The sequence below is a fragment of the Lycium barbarum genome, chromosome 3 (assembly GCF_019175385.1).
Source record: "Lycium barbarum isolate Lr01 chromosome 3, ASM1917538v2, whole genome shotgun sequence".
Lineage (NCBI taxonomy): Eukaryota > Viridiplantae > Streptophyta > Magnoliopsida > Solanales > Solanaceae > Lycium > Lycium barbarum.
This window is the reverse complement of record NC_083339.1, coordinates 134268355-134287482: the sequence shown is the minus strand read 5'-3', so window position 1 is coordinate 134287482 and position 19128 is coordinate 134268355. Positions and strand designations below refer to the sequence as shown.

General features: G+C 36.5%; 3 protein-coding genes and 1 non-coding gene across 9 annotated transcripts; 3 read left to right on the top strand and 1 right to left on the bottom strand.

Moving 5' to 3' along the window:
• Positions 1-132: 132 nt before the first annotated feature.
• On the bottom strand, positions 133-3922 carry LOC132632705 (probable myosin-binding protein 5). Of its 3 annotated transcripts, none has more exons than XM_060348754.1 (5): positions 2953-3922; positions 1513-2373; positions 1210-1430; positions 906-1037; positions 133-399 (listed from the first exon to the last, which is right to left on the bottom strand). In XM_060348754.1, exons 1-3 carry the CDS (start codon positions 3680-3682, stop codon positions 1225-1227), a joined length of 1797 nt encoding a protein of 598 aa, XP_060204737.1. In that variant the 5' UTR covers positions 3683-3922; the 3' UTR covers positions 133-399; positions 906-1037; positions 1210-1224. The 3 variants fall into 3 exon arrangements, with proteins under 3 accessions (XP_060204737.1, XP_060204735.1, XP_060204736.1); XM_060348752.1 differs by having other exon boundaries at positions 1513-2376; positions 2953-3921; XM_060348753.1 differs by lacking the exon at positions 906-1037 and having other exon boundaries at positions 1513-2376.
• Positions 3923-11910: 7988 nt separating this feature from the next.
• LOC132632703 (5-formyltetrahydrofolate cyclo-ligase, mitochondrial-like) lies at positions 11911-16027 on the top strand. 4 transcript variants are annotated; one of them, XM_060348747.1, is made up of 7 exons: positions 11911-12255; positions 12596-12735; positions 13234-13384; positions 14717-14776; positions 14888-14933; positions 15165-15235; positions 15349-16027. In XM_060348747.1, exons 1-7 carry the CDS (start codon positions 12120-12122, stop codon positions 15483-15485), a joined length of 741 nt encoding a protein of 246 aa, XP_060204730.1. In that variant the 5' UTR covers positions 11911-12119; the 3' UTR covers positions 15486-16027. The 4 variants fall into 4 exon arrangements, with proteins under 4 accessions (XP_060204730.1, XP_060204734.1, XP_060204729.1 ...); XM_060348751.1 differs by having other exon boundaries at positions 11915-12255; positions 14735-14776; XM_060348746.1 differs by having other exon boundaries at positions 11915-12255; positions 13225-13384.
• Positions 16028-17700: 1673 nt separating this feature from the next.
• LOC132634229 (germin-like protein subfamily T member 2) lies at positions 17701-18757 on the top strand. Its single transcript, XM_060350513.1, has one exon. The coding sequence runs from the start codon at positions 17816-17818 to the stop codon at positions 18494-18496; it is 681 nt and encodes a 226-aa protein (XP_060206496.1). The 5' UTR covers positions 17701-17815; the 3' UTR covers positions 18497-18757.
• Positions 18758-18862: 105 nt separating this feature from the next.
• Positions 18863-18942, top strand: TRNAL-UAG (transfer RNA leucine (anticodon UAG)). Its single transcript has one exon. It is a non-coding gene; the product is annotated as a tRNA-Leu (tRNA).
• Positions 18943-19128: the final 186 nt, after the last annotated feature.

Below are 19128 nucleotides of genomic sequence, written 5' to 3'. Positions count from 1 at the left end.
AAAAAAAAAAAAAAAAAAAAAATGGATTCTAGTAATTGAGGCTTTAGGAACCAAATATATGTCTGAGTGGAAAACCAAGTAATGCATGAGAGGACTAGGAACCATTTTATGCTAACTTCGCACCTTCCGCTGTGCTCGTTCAATTACGTCTAAGTTATATTATCTGCTAAACAAGTATGTGTGTACAACTGCTGTCAGTGAAATTCCTGTTGTAGCATCTTCTGAAACAAGTCTGAAATAGATGGTTTAAGGGGGTGGATATCTTACAAATATATAGCCTTGTATATACATTTACATTTAACAAAACTATTTCTTCGTTTCTCATTGGAATCCTCCTGTGAGTGGATAATGCCTTTTGCTGGATTATTTCAAAGTTGTCTGATTCCAAGCCAATTTCACCTGCAAGTAGCAGTATTAATCACTACCTGTCTATCAAGTGTTCGCATATTGAGCCATAGACCTTTTCAACCACAGCTTAGATATTATATTTTTAGGAGAAAAATGCTTTAAAATAGGAGGATCATAGGTCAATAAGAACCCAAGCTAAGTTAATAGTACTTGTTTATAAGGAGATGATCCTTTAAAAAATACTTTAAACTCAGCACTTACATTTAATTCTCATCAGGATAGTAGAAGTTTACAGCAATCAATTTCTTTGGAATCATTATTCGGTCCATTGCAGAATGATATAACACATTCCAATACGTCTTCACTTGAAATTGAATTTTTTTTCTTCCAAATTTTGGGAAGACGTTGGCGTATACCGCCTGTGTATTCACTTCTTTGACAATCTAAACTCCAAAATAACTTCTAGTGCTAGTTTTCTTTTCAACTGATACCAAGTTTTGGGTTAAATATCCAAAGTGGATCAGTGAATATAATACTAGCATGGAATATAATATTACCTGAAGGACCTCAAGGCTCTAGGCAATGGGAAGTGAAGCTCCGAGGAAATGCCAAAGCAGCCTTCAGGGCTCCTTCCAAGACTGTACATCCTAATGTGGAAGAACAGGAGAGACGGAAAAGAAAAAAGAGAACTGCAAAAAACACTTGTTACATAACTGATTTTGTAGCTCTCGAAGACTCATCTATAGAAAATTCACACACACATATAACTATGTAACTTCCTATTTCTTCTCATTTCGCCGCTTTAAAGAAGTTCTACCTGTGGATATCAACTAAGAAGAGAAATCACTTGGGAAGAATCACCTTTTTCGACAAAAGTCATGCATTTGCTGCCCCTGTTGCTGTATCAGAGTGTCTAAGCTCCCGCAGATGTTGAGCTATCTCAGTCAAGAGTTTGGTTCCTTCTCCACCCCTCTGTAATGTCATGGCTGCGTGTTTTAAGAAGCCACTTTCTGCTTCGACAGCTCTCAGTCTCTCTCTAATTAGAGACACTTCTCTTGTAAGAGTAACCTTATTGTCATTTCCTAAAAACATTAATAATATTTAGTAGCCGTAGTCTGACTTCCAACAAGAATCAAAAGAAAAAGAAAGGCTGATAATATGTACCTCTGTCTTGAATCACATTTGATTCTAATGCATGAGATTCAAAATCAGGAGGTATTTTAATCTTCTTCTCAAGGTTTTTTAACAGACCCTGTAGATAAGATCTCTCGTTCTCAAAATCAAGGTTTGATTCATCTACATTTCCCTCATTGTATTCCTCATGACGTTCAATATGGAACTCGTTTACTCCATTCTGAGCTACTTCACGAGGGCTGCCACAGTCGGATATATCATTGAAGGATGACGCAGACTGAGATCTCAACTCTTGATAATCATCATCTGCATCAACTTCACATACCTCACTGCCGACTTTCTTGATGACTCCATATCTCTCCCTGTAGGTATCAAGTTCAGCCTCCAAAACTTTTATCTCTTCCTCTCTCTTCAAAACCAAGTCTTTCATGACTTGCAAGGCCTCTTGGTCATATTCTGCCTGCTCTTCCATCATTCTCTGATACTGCAAGGCTTCCATTTGGACAGCCGCCTTCTCTGCTTGCAAACGCGTGATCATGGCCATGGCGTTGTTTGCTGCAACAGCAGAAGCACTTCTTTCTTCATCTAATTCCATGTACAGTGCCATGAGAGACTTGCGGTCCAAACGGACCTGCCTCTTCAAGCTATGCACGATCTCATCATCTGCTTCGTTCCCTGCACTCGTGTCATTAGCATCTGAAGTGAATTCACTCTTATCACCACCCAATTTTCTGGGCCTATAAGGCCATTTAGGACTGGCTTGAGCTGAGTCTGACAATGGGATCCCAAAGAACTTGTTTCTTGCAGAACTTGGGGTTTTGCAAGATTCATCATGTATGTCCTCCGGATCTGGTAGCAGCGGGACAGTAGCAGCTTTAATATCCTCTCTACCTGCTACACATTGGAAATATTAGCTGATTCTAACGCCTTAGTTTCAACTTCTCGTCAGAAGAATGACAAAATGCACAAGCTAATAGAAAAGCATGCCTTATACTCTAATAGGGGACGTAGAGTTTTTAAGTGAGGGCAAGCACAACTATATATATATATATATTATCTTAGCTGTCAGCAAAGTAGGTCTGCCGTAAAGCCTGCCGGTCAGGAAGTCCTTAAGAATGAGAAAGCCGACTAAAAGGGTATTCCATAACCAAATCTTGTAACATCAAAGACAGATAATGGGCAAAAATTGTAACTATTCCCCCCGCTCTCACCCCCCAAATAATATTATAACTATCCCTTCAACAATAAGAGTCTCATATGTGCTACCAATGAATGAGGTTTTGAGTCGTAATGATAATTGCAAGGATTTAAGTTATATACACTGATAGTTGATAGAAGTTAAAACTCTAATTATAAAAGTTGTAGAGTTTAGATAAAAGAGCTTTTCTCTTTCTTTTTTTTTTCTTTTCACCACAACACTGATAGTAAAGAAAACATGAAGCCAAAGAAATAGTCAAGACAAATAGGTACCTGCATTCTGGTGACCTTCATCATCTGGAAGATCTGAGTCATTATCAGAGATAAACTTGAGCTTAGTGTACTGAATATGAGGCAATTCCATATTGCCCAATTCCTCGTTTTTCCACGTTAAGGGAGATCGAGGAGATGGTGCAGGCGCTTGAGAACAAAGATTTCCATTCATAGAAGAGTTCCGCGAATATTTAGTCCTCATTTTCAGAGGCTCCCCACAACAAGAGCACCTCAGGATGACGACACTTCCAGTTTTGATGACCTCTTCTTCATTCTTCACTGATTTTATAGACATTCTCTGATCATCATCCACAAAGCAATCAATATCCTTGTGTAAAATCCCAACTAATGACTTGTACTTATCACAATCAGCATCTTTCTCTGTTGCAAAAGAGAGAAGACAGCCCTCACACATGTTCCTAATATCAGAAAGCTTCTTGTGGACATGACAATACGCGAGGGAAGAGATGTCCTTCTTGTGGCCTTCACAAATGGAATCGTTGTAATAGAAACTGGTGTTCCGTTTAATGAAAATGTGATCGATCCTCGTGCAGAGCAAGCAGGGGACTTTCAATTCGAAGAACTTGGCGAATTCGTTGGTGAAAAGTGCAAGAAAACCATCAATGAAAAGAATGAGGATCATCACCCATTCAAGAACAGCGTATATGAAGAACAACCCAACTCTCCCCATCTTTTGCTCAACCAAGCGCTTGAAAGATCGCGAAGCCATTCTTTTTACCTTAAACTTTTGTCTAATAAAAAAAATACAGCAAAAATCAAGACAAAGAATGTGCTTTTTAAATATTTTAGAATTTTTTTATCAAAAGGCAAGGAATCAAATTAGAAAGATCATGATCTTGGTGGGTAAAGTAAACCCCAGATCATGACTTTCTTCTTGATTTCTCTTTAGTGTCTGTAAAAAGGAAGACTGTTTCCCTAATGCAAATGTTGCCAAAATTTGAGTGGTGCTATGGATCTCAGCTATATGTACCAAATGGTCACTCTTTCTTGTTTAACTAATTAATAGGAAAGTGCTTGGCAGATCAATTAACTAAATTAACGGTCGTCAATCGTGCTACCTTCAAAGCATGCGCGACAGACAAAAAATAATATGAGTTGGTGCACAATTTTTTTTTTGTGTGTGTATGTCCAACTTTGGGTGGCACTAGGTAGGGCTGTACATAGACTGGGTTGGTTCGGATTTCTTAAACACCAAATCAAATCAATTGCGTCGGGTTTTTAAATTTATATACCAAACCAATAAAATTCGGGTTTTTCAACCTCGGGTTTTCTCGGGTTGTTTTCGGAATAATCTTGATACAAAATATATAACTTTTACTTCAAATATTTCTTTAGTCCTAGTAAGATAAAACTATGTAATTAAAGTGTTTCATAAGAAAATAACACAAAATGTGAGAAGAGTGATGACATTGTATTAAAATATTCAACAAAAGATAATAAAATCGGTTAAAATAAATATTTCTAATTAATAAGCCATAAAGAAAATGACCATAATTTAAAAATACTAAGTCATCCTAAAATAAGTACGACTAATAAATATTAATTACATGACAAGAAAAAAAAACTTAAGTAATGTATTTTCACTCTCTAAACCAATTATGCAAAACTAAAGGAGATATATCCTACATTATTGTCATTCCTAGTGGTAAATTGAATTTCTTTTGTTAGTATTAGTGTTGAATTGGTTTTGGTTTGGACTTTATATGAGCTAATAACATCCATAGGATATAAAACCTATTCACATTCAAAATTCTAAGTTCAAGCTTGATTAGTATGATAATAGATAAAAAACTACAAAAAATAAATTAAGAAATATTTATAAATTACATTACAAATAAATATTTTTATGTATAAAATATTTTAAAAATTGAATACATGTAATGTCGGGTTGGTTTGGTTCCGTTTGACTTTTTTTAGCTAAAACCAAACCAAACCCAACCAATTATGGTCGGGTTTTTTTTTTTCAACACCAAACCAAGTCAAACCAAACCACTAATCAGGTTTTTTTCTCGGTTTGATTCGGTTTATCGATTTGGTGCGGTTTGTCGGTTTACCCCTAGGTGCCAGACTACGGATGCTTGTATTGTGGGATAATTTTTCTTCTTTTTTGTTTTTGTTTTTTATTTTTATTATATACATGGAAGTATATTTGAGTACTACTAAGAATGCTGTTGTAAAGGAAATTATAGGTTAATCCGAATTAAACATATTTCCGCTGCTTATATGAACTATTTAATGTTGATTCTTGCAATCATTATGATGAGATGAAATTTGATATTAGATCATTCTACGAGTAATTATCTTTTAGTATTAAATATTAGTTACTTCATTGTACTTTTATCCTACCTTAACAAGAACTCATATTTATGATGTAAAATCATAGATAAGCCGTAGAATTAATTAAGATGCGCGTAAATTGATCCCAACATAACAATTATAAAAAGATGTATGGCACGTAAAATGTGGCCAATTAATCCTAAGTGATCCATATAAAAAAATTATTGCATTATTTCTTTACCTCCCAAGGTCGGACAATCAACATAGCCATATATCAAAATACTTCTGTAACGACTAATCTTTCGTTCCTGAAAATAATAATCAAGACAAGAAAAATAGCGACAAAGAATAATATTTGATTTCAAGAATTTGTACGGGGGTTACAATCTTTATGAAATCTTAAATAAAAAGATGTAATCCTCTGATTCTTCTCCTCACAATACGGCCGTCAATCAAGGGCTTTGCTTGCTCTTGAATGGACGGATTACTTGTTGTTGAGATTTCACTACGAATGCGGAGCCGAGCTTTAATCACAAACGTAGAGGTATGGAAACTTGCGGCTCACCACTTGGAGCGAAGACTTCTTAATATGCGGAAGACTTGCGGCTGAGAGCTTCTCTATGTATTTTTCTTCCTCCCTTTTGGCTTTGTGAAGACCCCTATTTATAGTTGCCGGGAAGAGCCAGGGTTTGTATATGATTGGTTGAACCATGTCATTTGACCACTTGGCGACATTTGATTGGTTCTTCTATTGACTTGACATGTTGTGTCACTTATGCACGTGGCACGATTTTATTGGTCCTCGACTTGACTTGGCGTGCCACGTCACTTGATACGTGGCTTGGACCTTGGGCTAATAGAGTGGGCTCATCATGTGAAGTCCGACAAGATCGACTAGCTCAATTGAATTAGTCTTTCAATTAAATCCATAACAATTGGACTTAATCAATTAATCCGATTATATTAGCTCATAATATTTGTTTGGACCAATACATCTCGAATTTAGAATATGATCCAAATTAATTTGTGGATTTAAGTCCGACTAAATTTCAGTGCCTACAACTTCCTTCGGTCCAAATTACCCACATCCTACGAAATATGTTTAATGATCTTAATTATGATTATATAAGAGTATTTGTCTACACTAGCCGTCACATCTTTTTTTTTTTTTAAATATCTCACTTACTTAGCACTCCACTAATTAAAAAAAAAAGATAATTTGAAAAAACACAAATCAATAACTTCTCGTTATTTTAAAAATATTACTAAATCTTTTAAAAGCAGTAACTAATTAGTAATTTAGTATGGCTATTTCCCTAATTTAAGTTTTCTTTTTAAATGTTTTTTTATTACATAGGGGTAGGGGAAGGGGAAATGGAGGAGGGGACTCTAATGTGGGATTCGAACCGTCACCAATAAGTTGAAAATTAAGGTAGCGAACCAACTGAGCTACTAAATTGCTACTCGTTATCCAAGTGTTATTCGTATAGTAGAAACCTGCGAGTATTTCGAAACGTGAGACTGATCACACATAAATCATATGTGTGTGCACGGACGACCAGACGATTAAATGACAATTCCTTGGGCAGTAGCCACCTCAGCTACTTCAGTGGCTGATGTGGAATGAGTTTGCGAAAAGTGGCTAAGGAGAATAAAAGCTTATGGGAGTTGTACTCATAACTTGCGTAGTGGTACTAAGTCGTGAGGGTCAGTTAACTGCTCATTTATTGAGAGTTACACTTTAGTCCTTTATGTTTTTAAATTTCAAGTTGTTTTATTTACGCATTTAGTCCAGTTATTTACTTAGAAGTCCTTTTCTCGTCTATGTCAAATTCTCTTGAAGAATGGTACGAGCTTTATCCTTTAGCAAAGCAATAGTATAAGTCATCTAGGTTTTGGAGTAGTATATTTTGTAATGTTCCAGCATTCAACTGTTTTCTATGAATCAAAATATACCCTAGCCGTATTTAGCTTAGTTTTAGCTTCTTCTTCATTTTTTCTCTGTTTTCGAATTATTGTTTCATTCAATCTGCAACATTTGGTATCAGAGCATTTTCCTTGAGCTCTGTGGGTGATAACAATGCCTGCTGATATGAATGAGCTTAAATCTATGTTTGAAAGAATGACAGTGGAGATAGCCAACTTCACAGTCGGGCAAACTCAGTTGGAAAACCAACATGAAAAGGCTTTTGCAGAATTAAAAGAGTCCATTGATTAAGTTAGAAGGTATGACATGGGAAAAAGTGCCGAAGCTCATAATAGAGGAGGTGAGATTTACACCCCTTCTGGCAATCTTATGGCTTGGGCTCAAAATGTATCAGGGGGGTTACCTCAGTTCTCACCAGCTGGTTATACTATGGGGTTTGGTGCAACTCTATCATTTCCAGTTCAAGGAGATACTAACCACAACAACATTCCAGTCACGAATGCAACCACAACTGGCCAAACACCAGCAGGAGCACACAGAGGGGTAACACTACTGGAATACAACAACCAACCAACAACTCAATCTACTAACACAAGTCATGGAGGTCCAACCATGTCTAGGATGACGAAAATGGAATTCCCCAGGTTCAATGGCACTAACTTGAGGGCTAGGCTATGCAAGTTAGAACAATTCTTTTCCTTGGATGAAGTAGCTTATAGTCAAAGGGTAAAAGTAGCTTTCATACACTTTGATGATATAGCTATTGAGTGGCATTTAGCTTATATAAAGAGCAGATCTTATTTACTCTACCCATCCTAGGAAGAATATGTGTATGCTCTTATGGAAAGGTTTGGATCTAAATATTCAGATCTAATGGCTGAGCTTAATATGGTAAAACAAATTGGACAAGTTGAGGATTATCAGAAGGAGTTTGACAGGATAATGACTAGATTGGTCGTTCTTTCTGAGTATGCTATTAATGCCTTCATCACTGGGTTAAAACCAAAGATAGGGTTCACAGTAAAAAATCACAAACCTTATTCCTTGCCTTAAGCTTATCAACTAGCAAGAAATACTGAATCTCAGGTCAATGCTCAGTTTAAAATAACTAAAACATCTATATATAGTGGGGGTCATGCTCAAACCAAAGAAGGGTCTTATGGAGAAAGTTCAAAAGGGTCATTTAGAAGAAGAGATCATTCTGTTAATTTAAACAGGAGTAATTAAGGGACTGTGTTTCTTTTGTGATGAGAAATTTGTTCTAGGTCATAAGTGTCAAACTACTAAACAGTTATACTTGCTAGAAGTTTGTGAGGAGGAAAAACCTAGAGTGGAAGATAATGCAGAAAGGCAGGAGGAGATAGTAGTTGAAGAGGAGGTTCAAAGAGAAGTGAGATTTCTATACATGCTTTAAATGATGTTTTGAGTTTTCTCACATTAAGAGTGGTTGGTTACAGCGAGCACAGGCCCTTGAACATATTGATAGACCCTGGGAGCACTCATAAATTTATAGATGAGGAGTTAGCTAAGCAACTTGGATTGGATATTCAATCAGTGAGGCATCAATCCATTAATGTAACAGATGAAGGGGACATACAAACTGCTGAAGTATGTAAGGATCTCACTTGGATGATGCAAGGGGTCACTTTTGTGGACAGTTTCTTATTGTTACCATTAAGATCATGTGAGGTGATCCTAGGGGTGCAGTAGTTACCACCCTAAGGGGATATTCATATGAATTTCCAAAAAACTTACTTTGGGATTCATGTACAAGAGTCAAAAGGTGGAGCTTAAGGGTATCAAGGAGGATACGAGGTTGGTGAGTGCTAAAGGATTGCGAAAGATGACACAAAATGGTGGACAACTGTTTATGATCAGAGTACTACCAGCTGATGAACCTCCTAGTAATGAAATGGAAGCAGTACATCCACACATACATTCTCTTGCTGATGAATTCCAACTGCTCTTTGGGGATCCAAAGCAATTACCACCATCCACAACCACTTTTGATCATAAAATTCCCCTGCAGCAAGTAGGGCTGTGCATGTTAACGGTTAAACCAATAACCCGAACCGATTATTGGGTTATTGGGTTAATGGTTCGGGTTAATGGATTACCGGTTCAGGTTCCGGGTGGTGTTTTTGAGTTATTGGCTTATTGGGTCGGGTCGCGGGTTGACCATTTTTGTTAACGGGTTACCCGATAACCCGATAACAATTTAATTAATTACACTTCTACCCTTTAACTAAGTTGTTGTGCACTGTTTTGCCTTTGTCGCTGCTGCCCAGTGCCCACTAGAAGCTGTTCTATGGGTTATTTTCTAAGTTCTAATCTATAGCTTAATTATGGTCCTGTCAGTAGGGTTGGCGTTCATAGGTAGTTTACTAACCCCTGTAAAGATGCAGACCGTAGAATGATGGAGAAATGTAAAGATGATTAACAACCTGCCTTCTTGATAGTATTAAGGCTGAAACATAGTATTGTGTTTTGTTGGTTATACACTTAAGATGCTTTGCTGCCTTGTTTATGTTCTGTATATATAGAAGTCTCAGGTTGTGTTTGCATATGATGTATGTTAAGATTTAAACTCAACTGTTGCTTGTTTATGTTCTGTTTATGGGTTAGGAGTGATTTTAATATAACCTTTTGAAAGATGGTGGCAAAATAACCATCTTTTAACATTATTAGTTTTCAAATGAAGAAAAGTCATATATGGAACTACATCCATTTCTTGATCTTTTTGTGGGTTGAAACCCATTGTCAATTATAAATCATGATTAAGCGGGATAAACCTGCCAATTACCTCAATTTTAACCAGTCACCATTCATATTGTGGTCAAGCCATTTTTTTGTTGTGTGAAATCTTAACGGTTAAACCGATAACCGAACCGATAACATACAAAAACCGATTAACCGATAACCCATTAACCGATATTTTAACGGTTCTTTAACGGTTTAATATATTTACAAACCGATAACCAATAAGTTAAACCGATAATTTTGAAACCCGAACCGAACCGACCGATATGCAGCCCTAGCAGCAAGATAGTAATCCAGTAAGTGCAAGACCATACATATATTCTTCTAGACAGAAAGATATCATTGAACACTTGGTATAAGAGATACTTGACCAAAAAAATCATTCAGCCTAGTTGCAATCCTTATGCATCACCAGTAGTATTTGTAGGGAAGAATGATGGTTCTTGGAGACTATGTGTTGATTATAGGGCTCTTAACAAGATGACAATTAACGACAAGTTTCCCATTCTAATCATTGAGGAATTATTAGATGAAGTAGAAGGTTGACAGATCTTTACCAAATTGGATTTGAGATCAGGATATCATCAAATCAGAATGGCAAAGGACGACATCCAAAAGACTGCTTTCAAAACCCACTCAGACCACTATGAGTATTTGGTGATGCCATTTGGCCTCACTAATGCCCCATCTAGATTTCAAGGTCTTTAGAACCATGTGTTCAAGGATCACCTTAGGAAATTCATCCTGGTGTTTTTTGATGACATATTGATATATAGCAAAAATTTAGAGGAACATTTACAACATTTGAGGATTACCTTTAACTTACTGATTCAACAGAAGTTAATGGTGAGGAAGCAAAATGTTCTGTTGGTGCTACAAAGGTGGAATATTTGGGACATATTATCTCTTCAAAAGGTGTGGCAACTAATCCAAAAAAGATTATAGCTATACAAGATTGGCTAGTTCCCATCTCCGTGAAGGAACTAAGGGGATTCTTGGGACTGATAGGCTACTACAGAAGATTTATTAGAGGTTATGGAATGATCAGTGAACCTCTAACTGATTTTGTTAAAGAAATAGGGACTTATATGGAGTGAGAAGGCAACTACAGTCTTCAATCAGTTGAAAAATACATTGATCACTGCTCTAGTTTTGAGCTTGCCAAATAACTCTCAACAGTTTCTAGTTGAAACTAATGCTTGTGATCTAGGGGTTGGAGCAGTGCTGGGACTGACAGGCTACTACATAAGATTTATTAAAGGTTATGGAATGATCAGCAGAGGATGAAATCTTTGGCTAACAAGGGCAGAAGTGACATGCAACTTTAGGTAGAGGACTGGGCATATCTCAAAATTCAACCTTATAGGCAGTTTGCTCTCTCCAGTCAGACCTTTAACAAGCTATCAGCCAAGTTTTATAGACCATATCAGATTATTTACAGGGTAGGACCATTGGCATACAAGTTGCTCCTTCCTTCTCATGTTGTCGTTCACCCCACGATCCATGTATCTCAGCTGAAGTTATGTCATGAAGCACCGGACGTTATCACTCATCCTCCAGTGGTGCATTTGGCTAGTTCCTATTGTGCTAAACCTCAGGCTATACTGGAAAGAAGAATGATTAAAAAAGAAAACAAAGGCTGTGGGGCAAATTCTTGTTCAGCGGAAAGACATGCCTAAAGAGCAATCTTCCTAGGAAGACTATCATGTTATGAAGATCATATTTCTAGCATTCTTCCTTGAGGACAAATAAGTTTTTAAGAAAGGAGAAATGATGCAGAATGAGTTTGGGAAAAGTGGCCAAGGACAATAAAAGCTTATGGGAGTTGTACTCACAACTTGCATAGTGGTACTAAGTCGTTAGGGTTAGTTATCTGCTCATTTATTGAGAGTTACACTTTAGTCCTTTATGTTTTTTAATTCCAAGTTATTTTATCTACGCATTTAGTCCAGTTATTTACTTAGAAATCCTTTTGTCGTCCATGTCAGATTCTATTGAACAATAGTACAAGTCATCTAGGGTTTTGGAGTAATTAAAATATACCCTAGCCGTATTTAGCTTCTTCTCCTTTTTTTCTCTGTTTTCGAATTACTGTTTCATTCAATCTGCAACAGTGGCACTGTCCACCGCCACGCGCTTCTTCTTCACACGCGCCGCCGTTCTCCGCCGTCCGTGTTCCGCCATGAGCACCGCCGGAGAGAAAAGCTTGAGTTCCGACACTGCCCATTTGGACACAATTTTCAAACAGAAAAAAGTCCTCCGTTCTGTTATTAAAAGAGATCTCAAATCCATGGATCCCATCCTTAGATCCCAACAAGGTAGTATTATTTCAAAAGTATACAGCTTTTGAAATATTTACGCCACTAGCCCAATATACAATCTTGTACAACATTATACCTCATTATACATAAAGGTTCAGCTAGCTTTGTATAATTGTGTATAAAAGGCGTTTATACACAATCAGGTGTTTATATACAAAGTATGGGCTACGTGGCGTAAATATTTTCAAAAATAGACATAAAGCGTAATTTTCCCGTCCTGAATTTCTAATTCGGCATCCCAACGTAGGAGAAAGTACTTTAAAATAGGATCATGGTACGTAGTTGCAGAAATATGTATTATGTATGTTGATACTTTGATTTCTGTGAGAATGATTAGATGAAGCAATACAAAAGATTGTATTGGAGGCTCCATGGTTTAAGGCTTGCAAGGGATTGTGCGCTTACATAAGCTGTAGTGCTTTGCGAGAAGTAGATACAACCCGAATACTATCTCATATTCTCACTAGCCATCCACAGGTGTGTGTTTCTACTAATCCATCAAAAATGTTTAGCAATATGTTTCATTCTTTAGTGTTGGATTGACTGTGTAAGCATCCAATTAGTAATTTGAAATTTGCGATATTTTTTGTGTGGAAGAGGGTAGGATTTTTTTCATTTCAATCTTTTGTTTATAACAATTCTGAGGCTCATGGACCTCTGGAATTTCTATGTCACACCAGTTGGTTTGGGATTGAGTTGTGGTTGATTGATTATTTGATATATGCCCTATGATATATCAATGAGGAACTAACTATTTAAAGACTCGGAGGTTTTCAAACCTATGAAGGTGATTAAAAGACAGTTGCTTTGTGCTAATTCTACCACTATTAGGAATGGCTATTTTTCTTTATTAAGCACTAGTTGGCAACATTATTACAAGTCTCAGTTTTTTTCTCTTCATTGTTAAGTGTTTCACTTGCTATAGACCTTTAGTTCTTGTTCTCATTTCATATCAAATAAGATTAGGATGTTCAGATGCGAAAGAAGCTTTTTGTTCCAAGAGTGGAGGATAGGAACAGAAATATGCGAATGCTTAACATCTCAAGCACTGAGGATTTGATTGCAAGTTCATTGGACATTCTGGAACCAGCTCCCTTAGATTCTGATGGAAATGAACGTGAAGATGGTACATTTACATTTCCTTTTTAAGAGTAAATGGTGCTTTTTCTTCTCACTGCTGTGCTTTTTTACTGCAGCAACAATAGGTAGACATAGATAATCGACTAGTTTTGTTTTAACTTCACTAAATTAAAATTGAGGAACAGTTTCGTTCAATGTCTCAAAGTTGTATTTTAATGTGGAAAGTTGGGTCATTTCAGAAAACTCTCTTATGATAGTTACTATGTTAGGATAATTCTTGCTATATGTTTTAATAACTTCCTAAAGTGCATAACTTGAATAAATTATCTGGAGTGCCTCACGTTAGTTTTAGTTGTCTGTTTCTTGTTTAAAATGAAACTTTTTTTTTTTTTTTTTTCCGATTAGTAAAGGGTATTTTGTATTGAGAAGCAGCAAAACTGCTGGCAAGAATTTACAGAGAAAGCCTCATTACAAGTTGTGTAATGAACTCAAAAAGTCAACCATGGCTTCTGCATCATTAGCTATTGCACAAAAATACAGTAAAGAAACGCATCTGTGCTTCAAACTAATTACAGATTCCTTTTTGCTATCAAAAGTTCTCGAGTTTCTTTCCTTCCGTATATACCAAACTTATTCTGTTTGTTCTCATTTCTGTTGTTACAATTACATAGTAGTTGCTAGAGGTTCCCTCAGGAAACTATGCCCTTCCTTTTAAGTATTAAATTCCGGCAAAACTAGTTAGTTTCTAGAGCTAATAAATGCTCTACCAACACGCTTTCCGCTCTCCAAAAACTCATGGTTATCCGACAAATTTTTATAAACGTATTCAATGTAATAGTGTTGATATACACTTTGGGTGTACCTCAGTGCGAGTAGAGCACTTATCTACTACAGGCAACACATGAACAAGATAATAAAGGTGAAAGCGTTAAAGAATTTTGGCTGCTTTGATTGAGGAGATGTCAAAGGTTATACTATGCCGGATACAAATGGAAAAGAGCATAAGGAGGTTTTTATATTCATTTGTACAAGATGAAAAAGAGCGCAATATATTTTTAGGTTCATGTTTACAAGAAGAACTTTTGGCATCTCCGAAACTGATACCTTTTCCTGGTGTGCCCTTGTATTGTACTATGTTGTTGAAAGAAGTGTCAATTTTCTGTTTATCCGAACAAGGAGGGAAAAGAAAAAAAAAGTTGTCTGCTGTTATTCGACACCTACTTCATTTCGGTATTAAAGAAGTGATGGATACATTTTCTGGATTATGTTTGGATTTACAGCTCATATCTTGGACATGTTTGTTGTTACATACATATATTTTTTTTTTCCTTCCAAAGGTGAAAATTGAGCAGGATTATGGACTTAATGCTATTGAAAGACCTTTTGTTTGTTGCAGTGTTGTTCGCAAATGAGCCTGTTGATTTGTTTATTTTACCTGGTAAGTATGTTAATGTTTGTCATTAACTTGTGAAATTCTAGATGATTCAAAGCTTGAAGTAATTGGTAATTATTGCTTTTGGAAATTATATATTTACTCTCTCTCATGAAGGTCTTGCATTTGACAAAGCTGGAAGACGGTTGGGCCGCGGTGGAGGGTAGGTTTCATCCATTTGTCTCTTTATTCTTCTTCTGAAGAAATAAAAGCTTTGATTAAGATAAAATAGAGAAAAAGTACAAGAAAGGAAGGAGAAGAGTGACCTGTTAAAGAAAGAAAGAAAAACAAAAAAAGAAGAGTGTTTCATGGTTTTCCCTATTCATTCTTAAACACACTTTACATTAATATTCTCTTGTTGATGATCCTTTGTTTTTCATGGTTGGCGAAACAGTTACTATGACACTTTTTTGTCAAGATATGAAGAGCTTGCAAAGAAGAAGAATTGGAAGCAACCTCTCAAAAGTATGCCTTTATGTCTGCATCATTTCCAGGATTACATGTCAATTCACCATTATACTTGGTTCACAATAAACGCATTTAGCTTTTCTTTAGTAACTCTTCATTTTGTATCGCAGTTGCACTTTCTTACTCAGTGCAGATAGTGGATGAGGGTACTATACCACTAACTCCAAATGACATTCTTGTGGATGCACTTGTATCACCTTCTGGTGTGATTCCTATTAGTCCAGCTGCGCTGGAGATATGCCATTGAAAAAATGCTTACCTATCACAGCAGCATCAGAGAGGTTGGCATGGAATCAGTCCTTATTGAATCGTGATCTGAGTGTCTAATACTATTGCATCTAGGGTCATGAGCAAGGATAAAGACTTGTTCTGTTCTCTTGAGAAATAGCATCTGGAGGAAGATGTTACTTTGATGAAAGAATGTCTTTGTGAGTTTGGTTAGCATGTGTGTCAACTGATACATTTATGAATTACCATTATACCCTATCTCCCGGAATTGGATCTTAGATGAAAAAAAAAAAAACTTAGCCGCACCTGACATTTACAAGAAACCATCAATTTAAAGTGAGAATATTTCTCGCTTAACATGGTTGTCTGATAAAGGTTTGTATCATTTATTGATTTGTGTGTACACCGGGTGAGAGAGAGTTTTTTCCGTCCTGGATCAGAGTCCTTGAATTTATTGTATTCTGCTTACAGTTTAGTGGACAAAGTTGTAAGAAAAACATATCAGTTGCTTCCAAGAATCCAATATTATTCGTCCCTTTTAAATGGGGAGCATTTGAAACACATGTCATATTAGAGATTGTGTTGATAGTTGGACATGGTTAATAATCTCACTCAATCATACTCAATACTATGCGATACCAGGGAAACAGTAGTATTGTTCAAATTGTTTTCTTTAATACAACGTGAAAAAACATGAATAGAATTGAATGCTATTTAACACTAGAGTTGAAAAAAAAGTAAGTTTATCTGGTTCCAGAAAGAACATAGTACTATATTTAAACATCCATACTTCTCATATTTGAATTTGAGCAACAAAACACTTGCCTAAATCCATGGTATCATGTCATTCCACTTGTTAGTGTATTGTTTAATGTCCTGCGTGATTATCTACAAAATGGGATTGTTACTCTTCAAAATTTTACTAGTATATCATTGCGGTATAGTCAATGAAATTAAACAATTCTTCCAAGGTGATGTTGACTATCGATTTACATGCAGCATGGGTTAGTCTAATCACGTAATGAGAAAGTCATTCCAACGAACATGGACGTAATCTGTAATCATCCCAATAAAATTGATTAGGATGACAATCAATGTCAAGCTAATAAACGACTTTTTCAAGTCTGAATTTTAGTTTACTATGTCAAGCCTATCTAACAAAAATATCCGTCACGGGTAGGTTTAGCTACTCCAGTTTCCCCCAATTTAATCTTTTTTTTTTCGTTCTACTAATAGTCAAGTTAAAAGAAAAGAAAAGGGTTGGTTTAGGTGAGAAGATCTTTTCTTAATTTGATTTTGAGTATTTGCATGGTTTTCTCTTTACATTATGGAAAAAGTCCTTGGGTGTTAACTTTCTGTAGATGTATATAATGACCCAATCAATGATGTTCCGTTGGGCATGAAGGTCTGTTGTTATAGATCCAAGAAGTCAACTTTCCTTTCTATTCCATCAATTAGAGGATCAAAGTTTGCCCTTTAAAGTAATCAAGTAAACAAGAAATGGAATAAATATATCTAGAAACTAACATCACTATTAGGTAGCTCAATTGAAAAAAAATACTTCTTTTAACAAATCACATATGAAGAAAGTGACTGATAGCATGCTGGACTTATCCAGCTCACAGCAGAACATGTGGTTTTGATTCCAGAGGACTTGGACATTATCAGCGAAATGTTGGAGATGGAATGCTGGACTTATCCAGCTCACACCAGAACATGTGATTTTGATTCCAGAGGACTTGGACATTGTCAGCGAAATGTTGGAGATGCAAGGGCAATTGATGTTCTTCAATAGTATATATTTTGAGAACTGTGGTGTCCGGGCCAGCTTGCGCACCTCGAATAATTCCACAGGGTACCTGCTGCCCCCACCAGCACAAGTATAGGGCAAATATGTTCTTCAATATTTCAGTTTGCTAAATTGCCTGGTTTTCACTTTTTTCTTCACGACTCTTGTACGAGTCCTCCTGACAATAACAGTCTTCACAGAAGTCTCTATTGACGTGTTGTACCATAGGAAGGGCTAGGATGAAGAACCAGCTGATTAGAAATGAGTTGAACGATTCATCGCTTTGACAAATGATCCAATAATTCATAGAGGTCGTAATCCCCCGAGTTAAATTTACTAACAATTTGATTGACTATTTCAGAAGCAGAGAGATTGCATTTGTCTATTGTTAAAGAGCCAACTAACCTCAACTAAATTTCCTTTCTTTATGTATATATAATGATTTGATTTTAGAATGTTGCTTTCCGGCTTGACAAATAAATAGCCCTTGAACTCCTGTGCCATTAGTACATTGCCATACTATTCTTTGAATCTCAAATTTCATTATACAACACTAACCAATGGCTACCATGTACTCTCAGTCGGGGTTTCTTACTCGTTTGACATTCGTGTTGGTTATTTTGGTAGTCTTACCGTTTCCTTCTCAGTGTGCTGATCCTGATCCACTGCAGGATTTCTGTGTTGGAATTCTGAAAAACGCGTCAACATCTCTTAATGGCTTCCCTTGCAAGCCTGCCTCCCAAGTTACGTCGGATGATTTTTTCTTTGATGGCCTGAGCAAAGAGGGAAACACGGACAATGTATTCGGGTTCAGCGTGACACCAGGAAACGTTCTTTCTTTCCCGGGGTTGAACACGCTAGGTCTCTCTATGAATCGAGTTGACTATGCCCCGGGAGGGATGAATCCGCCTCATTCACACCCTCGTGCAACTGAGTCCGGTGTAGTCATCAAAGGGAAACTATTCGTTGGATTTGTGACAACAGACAACGTGTTTTATTCCAAAGTTTTGACTGCAGGGGAGATGTTTGTTGTCCCCAGAGGGCTGGTGCATTTCCAAATGAATGTTGGGAAGGTGAAGGCAATGACAATCACAGCTTTTAACAGTCATTTGCCAGGTTCAGTGGTCCTTCCAACTACACTATTTGCTTCCAAGCCTCCAATTCCTGTTGATGTGTTGACTAAGACATTTCAAGTTGAAGCAAGTGTTATTGATGGCATCAAGGCCAAATTTGGTGCTTAAAAGTTAAAACTATAACAGCTGATAAAAAACAGAATGAAAAAGAAAAGGCCTAAAACATAAAACTTTTGCTCTCTGGTTTAGTTTTGTATTTGTTCAATGTTCATCTGGTACATAGATCTCCAGGTATGTATTGTGTTATCATCAATAATGCAGAAGAGCAACAAGAATTCTTTCTTCTTCATAAGGATGTGCAGATTTGGGTACTCAAATAATTCTGTTCTTTTCTACTCATACAAATAAGAGTCATGTTGTTTTTTTCCATATCTTTGACATATACAATGTGTTGTTAGCCATCACTTATCATAAAGAAAATACGGACTGTTTAATCCAAGAGATTATTGTTATTACTTTAATATCTAAACATGTGACAGTTTGGCCGAGTGGTCTAAGGCGCCAGATTTAGGCTCTGGTCCGAAAGGGCGTGGGTTCAAATCCCACAGCTGTCATTTTGTTTTAATTATTATTATTTTACGTCCTAGATCAGGTTCCACAACTAATTTCTCTATGTTTTAGGTTGCATTGAAGCTAATGAAACCTTCAAAAAGTGGAGGCGAGCTGAGATTCTGTTCTTGATGATTAACGGTCACAAATTCGAGCAAGATTTACACATCAAAATAACTGCTATACTGCTA

Coding starts and splice junctions, on each gene's coding strand:
- LOC132632705 (XM_060348753.1), bottom strand. CDS start 3,682: ATGGCTTCGCGATCTTTCAAGCGCTTGGTTGAGCAAAAGATGGGGAGA. Junction 2,377..2,952: donor TGAAGGTCACCAGAATGCAG/GTACCTATTTGT, acceptor TCCAATGTGTAG/CAGGTAGAGAGGATATTAAA. Junction 1,431..1,512: donor AAATGTGATTCAAGACAGAG/GTACATATTATC, acceptor TAATGTTTTTAG/GAAATGACAATAAGGTTACT.
- LOC132632703 (XM_060348746.1), top strand. CDS start 12,120: ATGAGCACCGCCGGAGAGAAAAGCTTGAGTTCCGACACTGCCCATTTG. Junction 14,777..14,887: donor TGATTTGTTTATTTTACCTG/GTAAGTATGTTA, acceptor TCTCTCATGAAG/GTCTTGCATTTGACAAAGCT. Junction 15,236..15,348: donor TTGGAAGCAACCTCTCAAAA/GTATGCCTTTAT, acceptor TTTGTATCGCAG/TTGCACTTTCTTACTCAGTG.
- LOC132634229 (XM_060350513.1), top strand. CDS start 17,816: ATGGCTACCATGTACTCTCAGTCGGGGTTTCTTACTCGTTTGACATTC.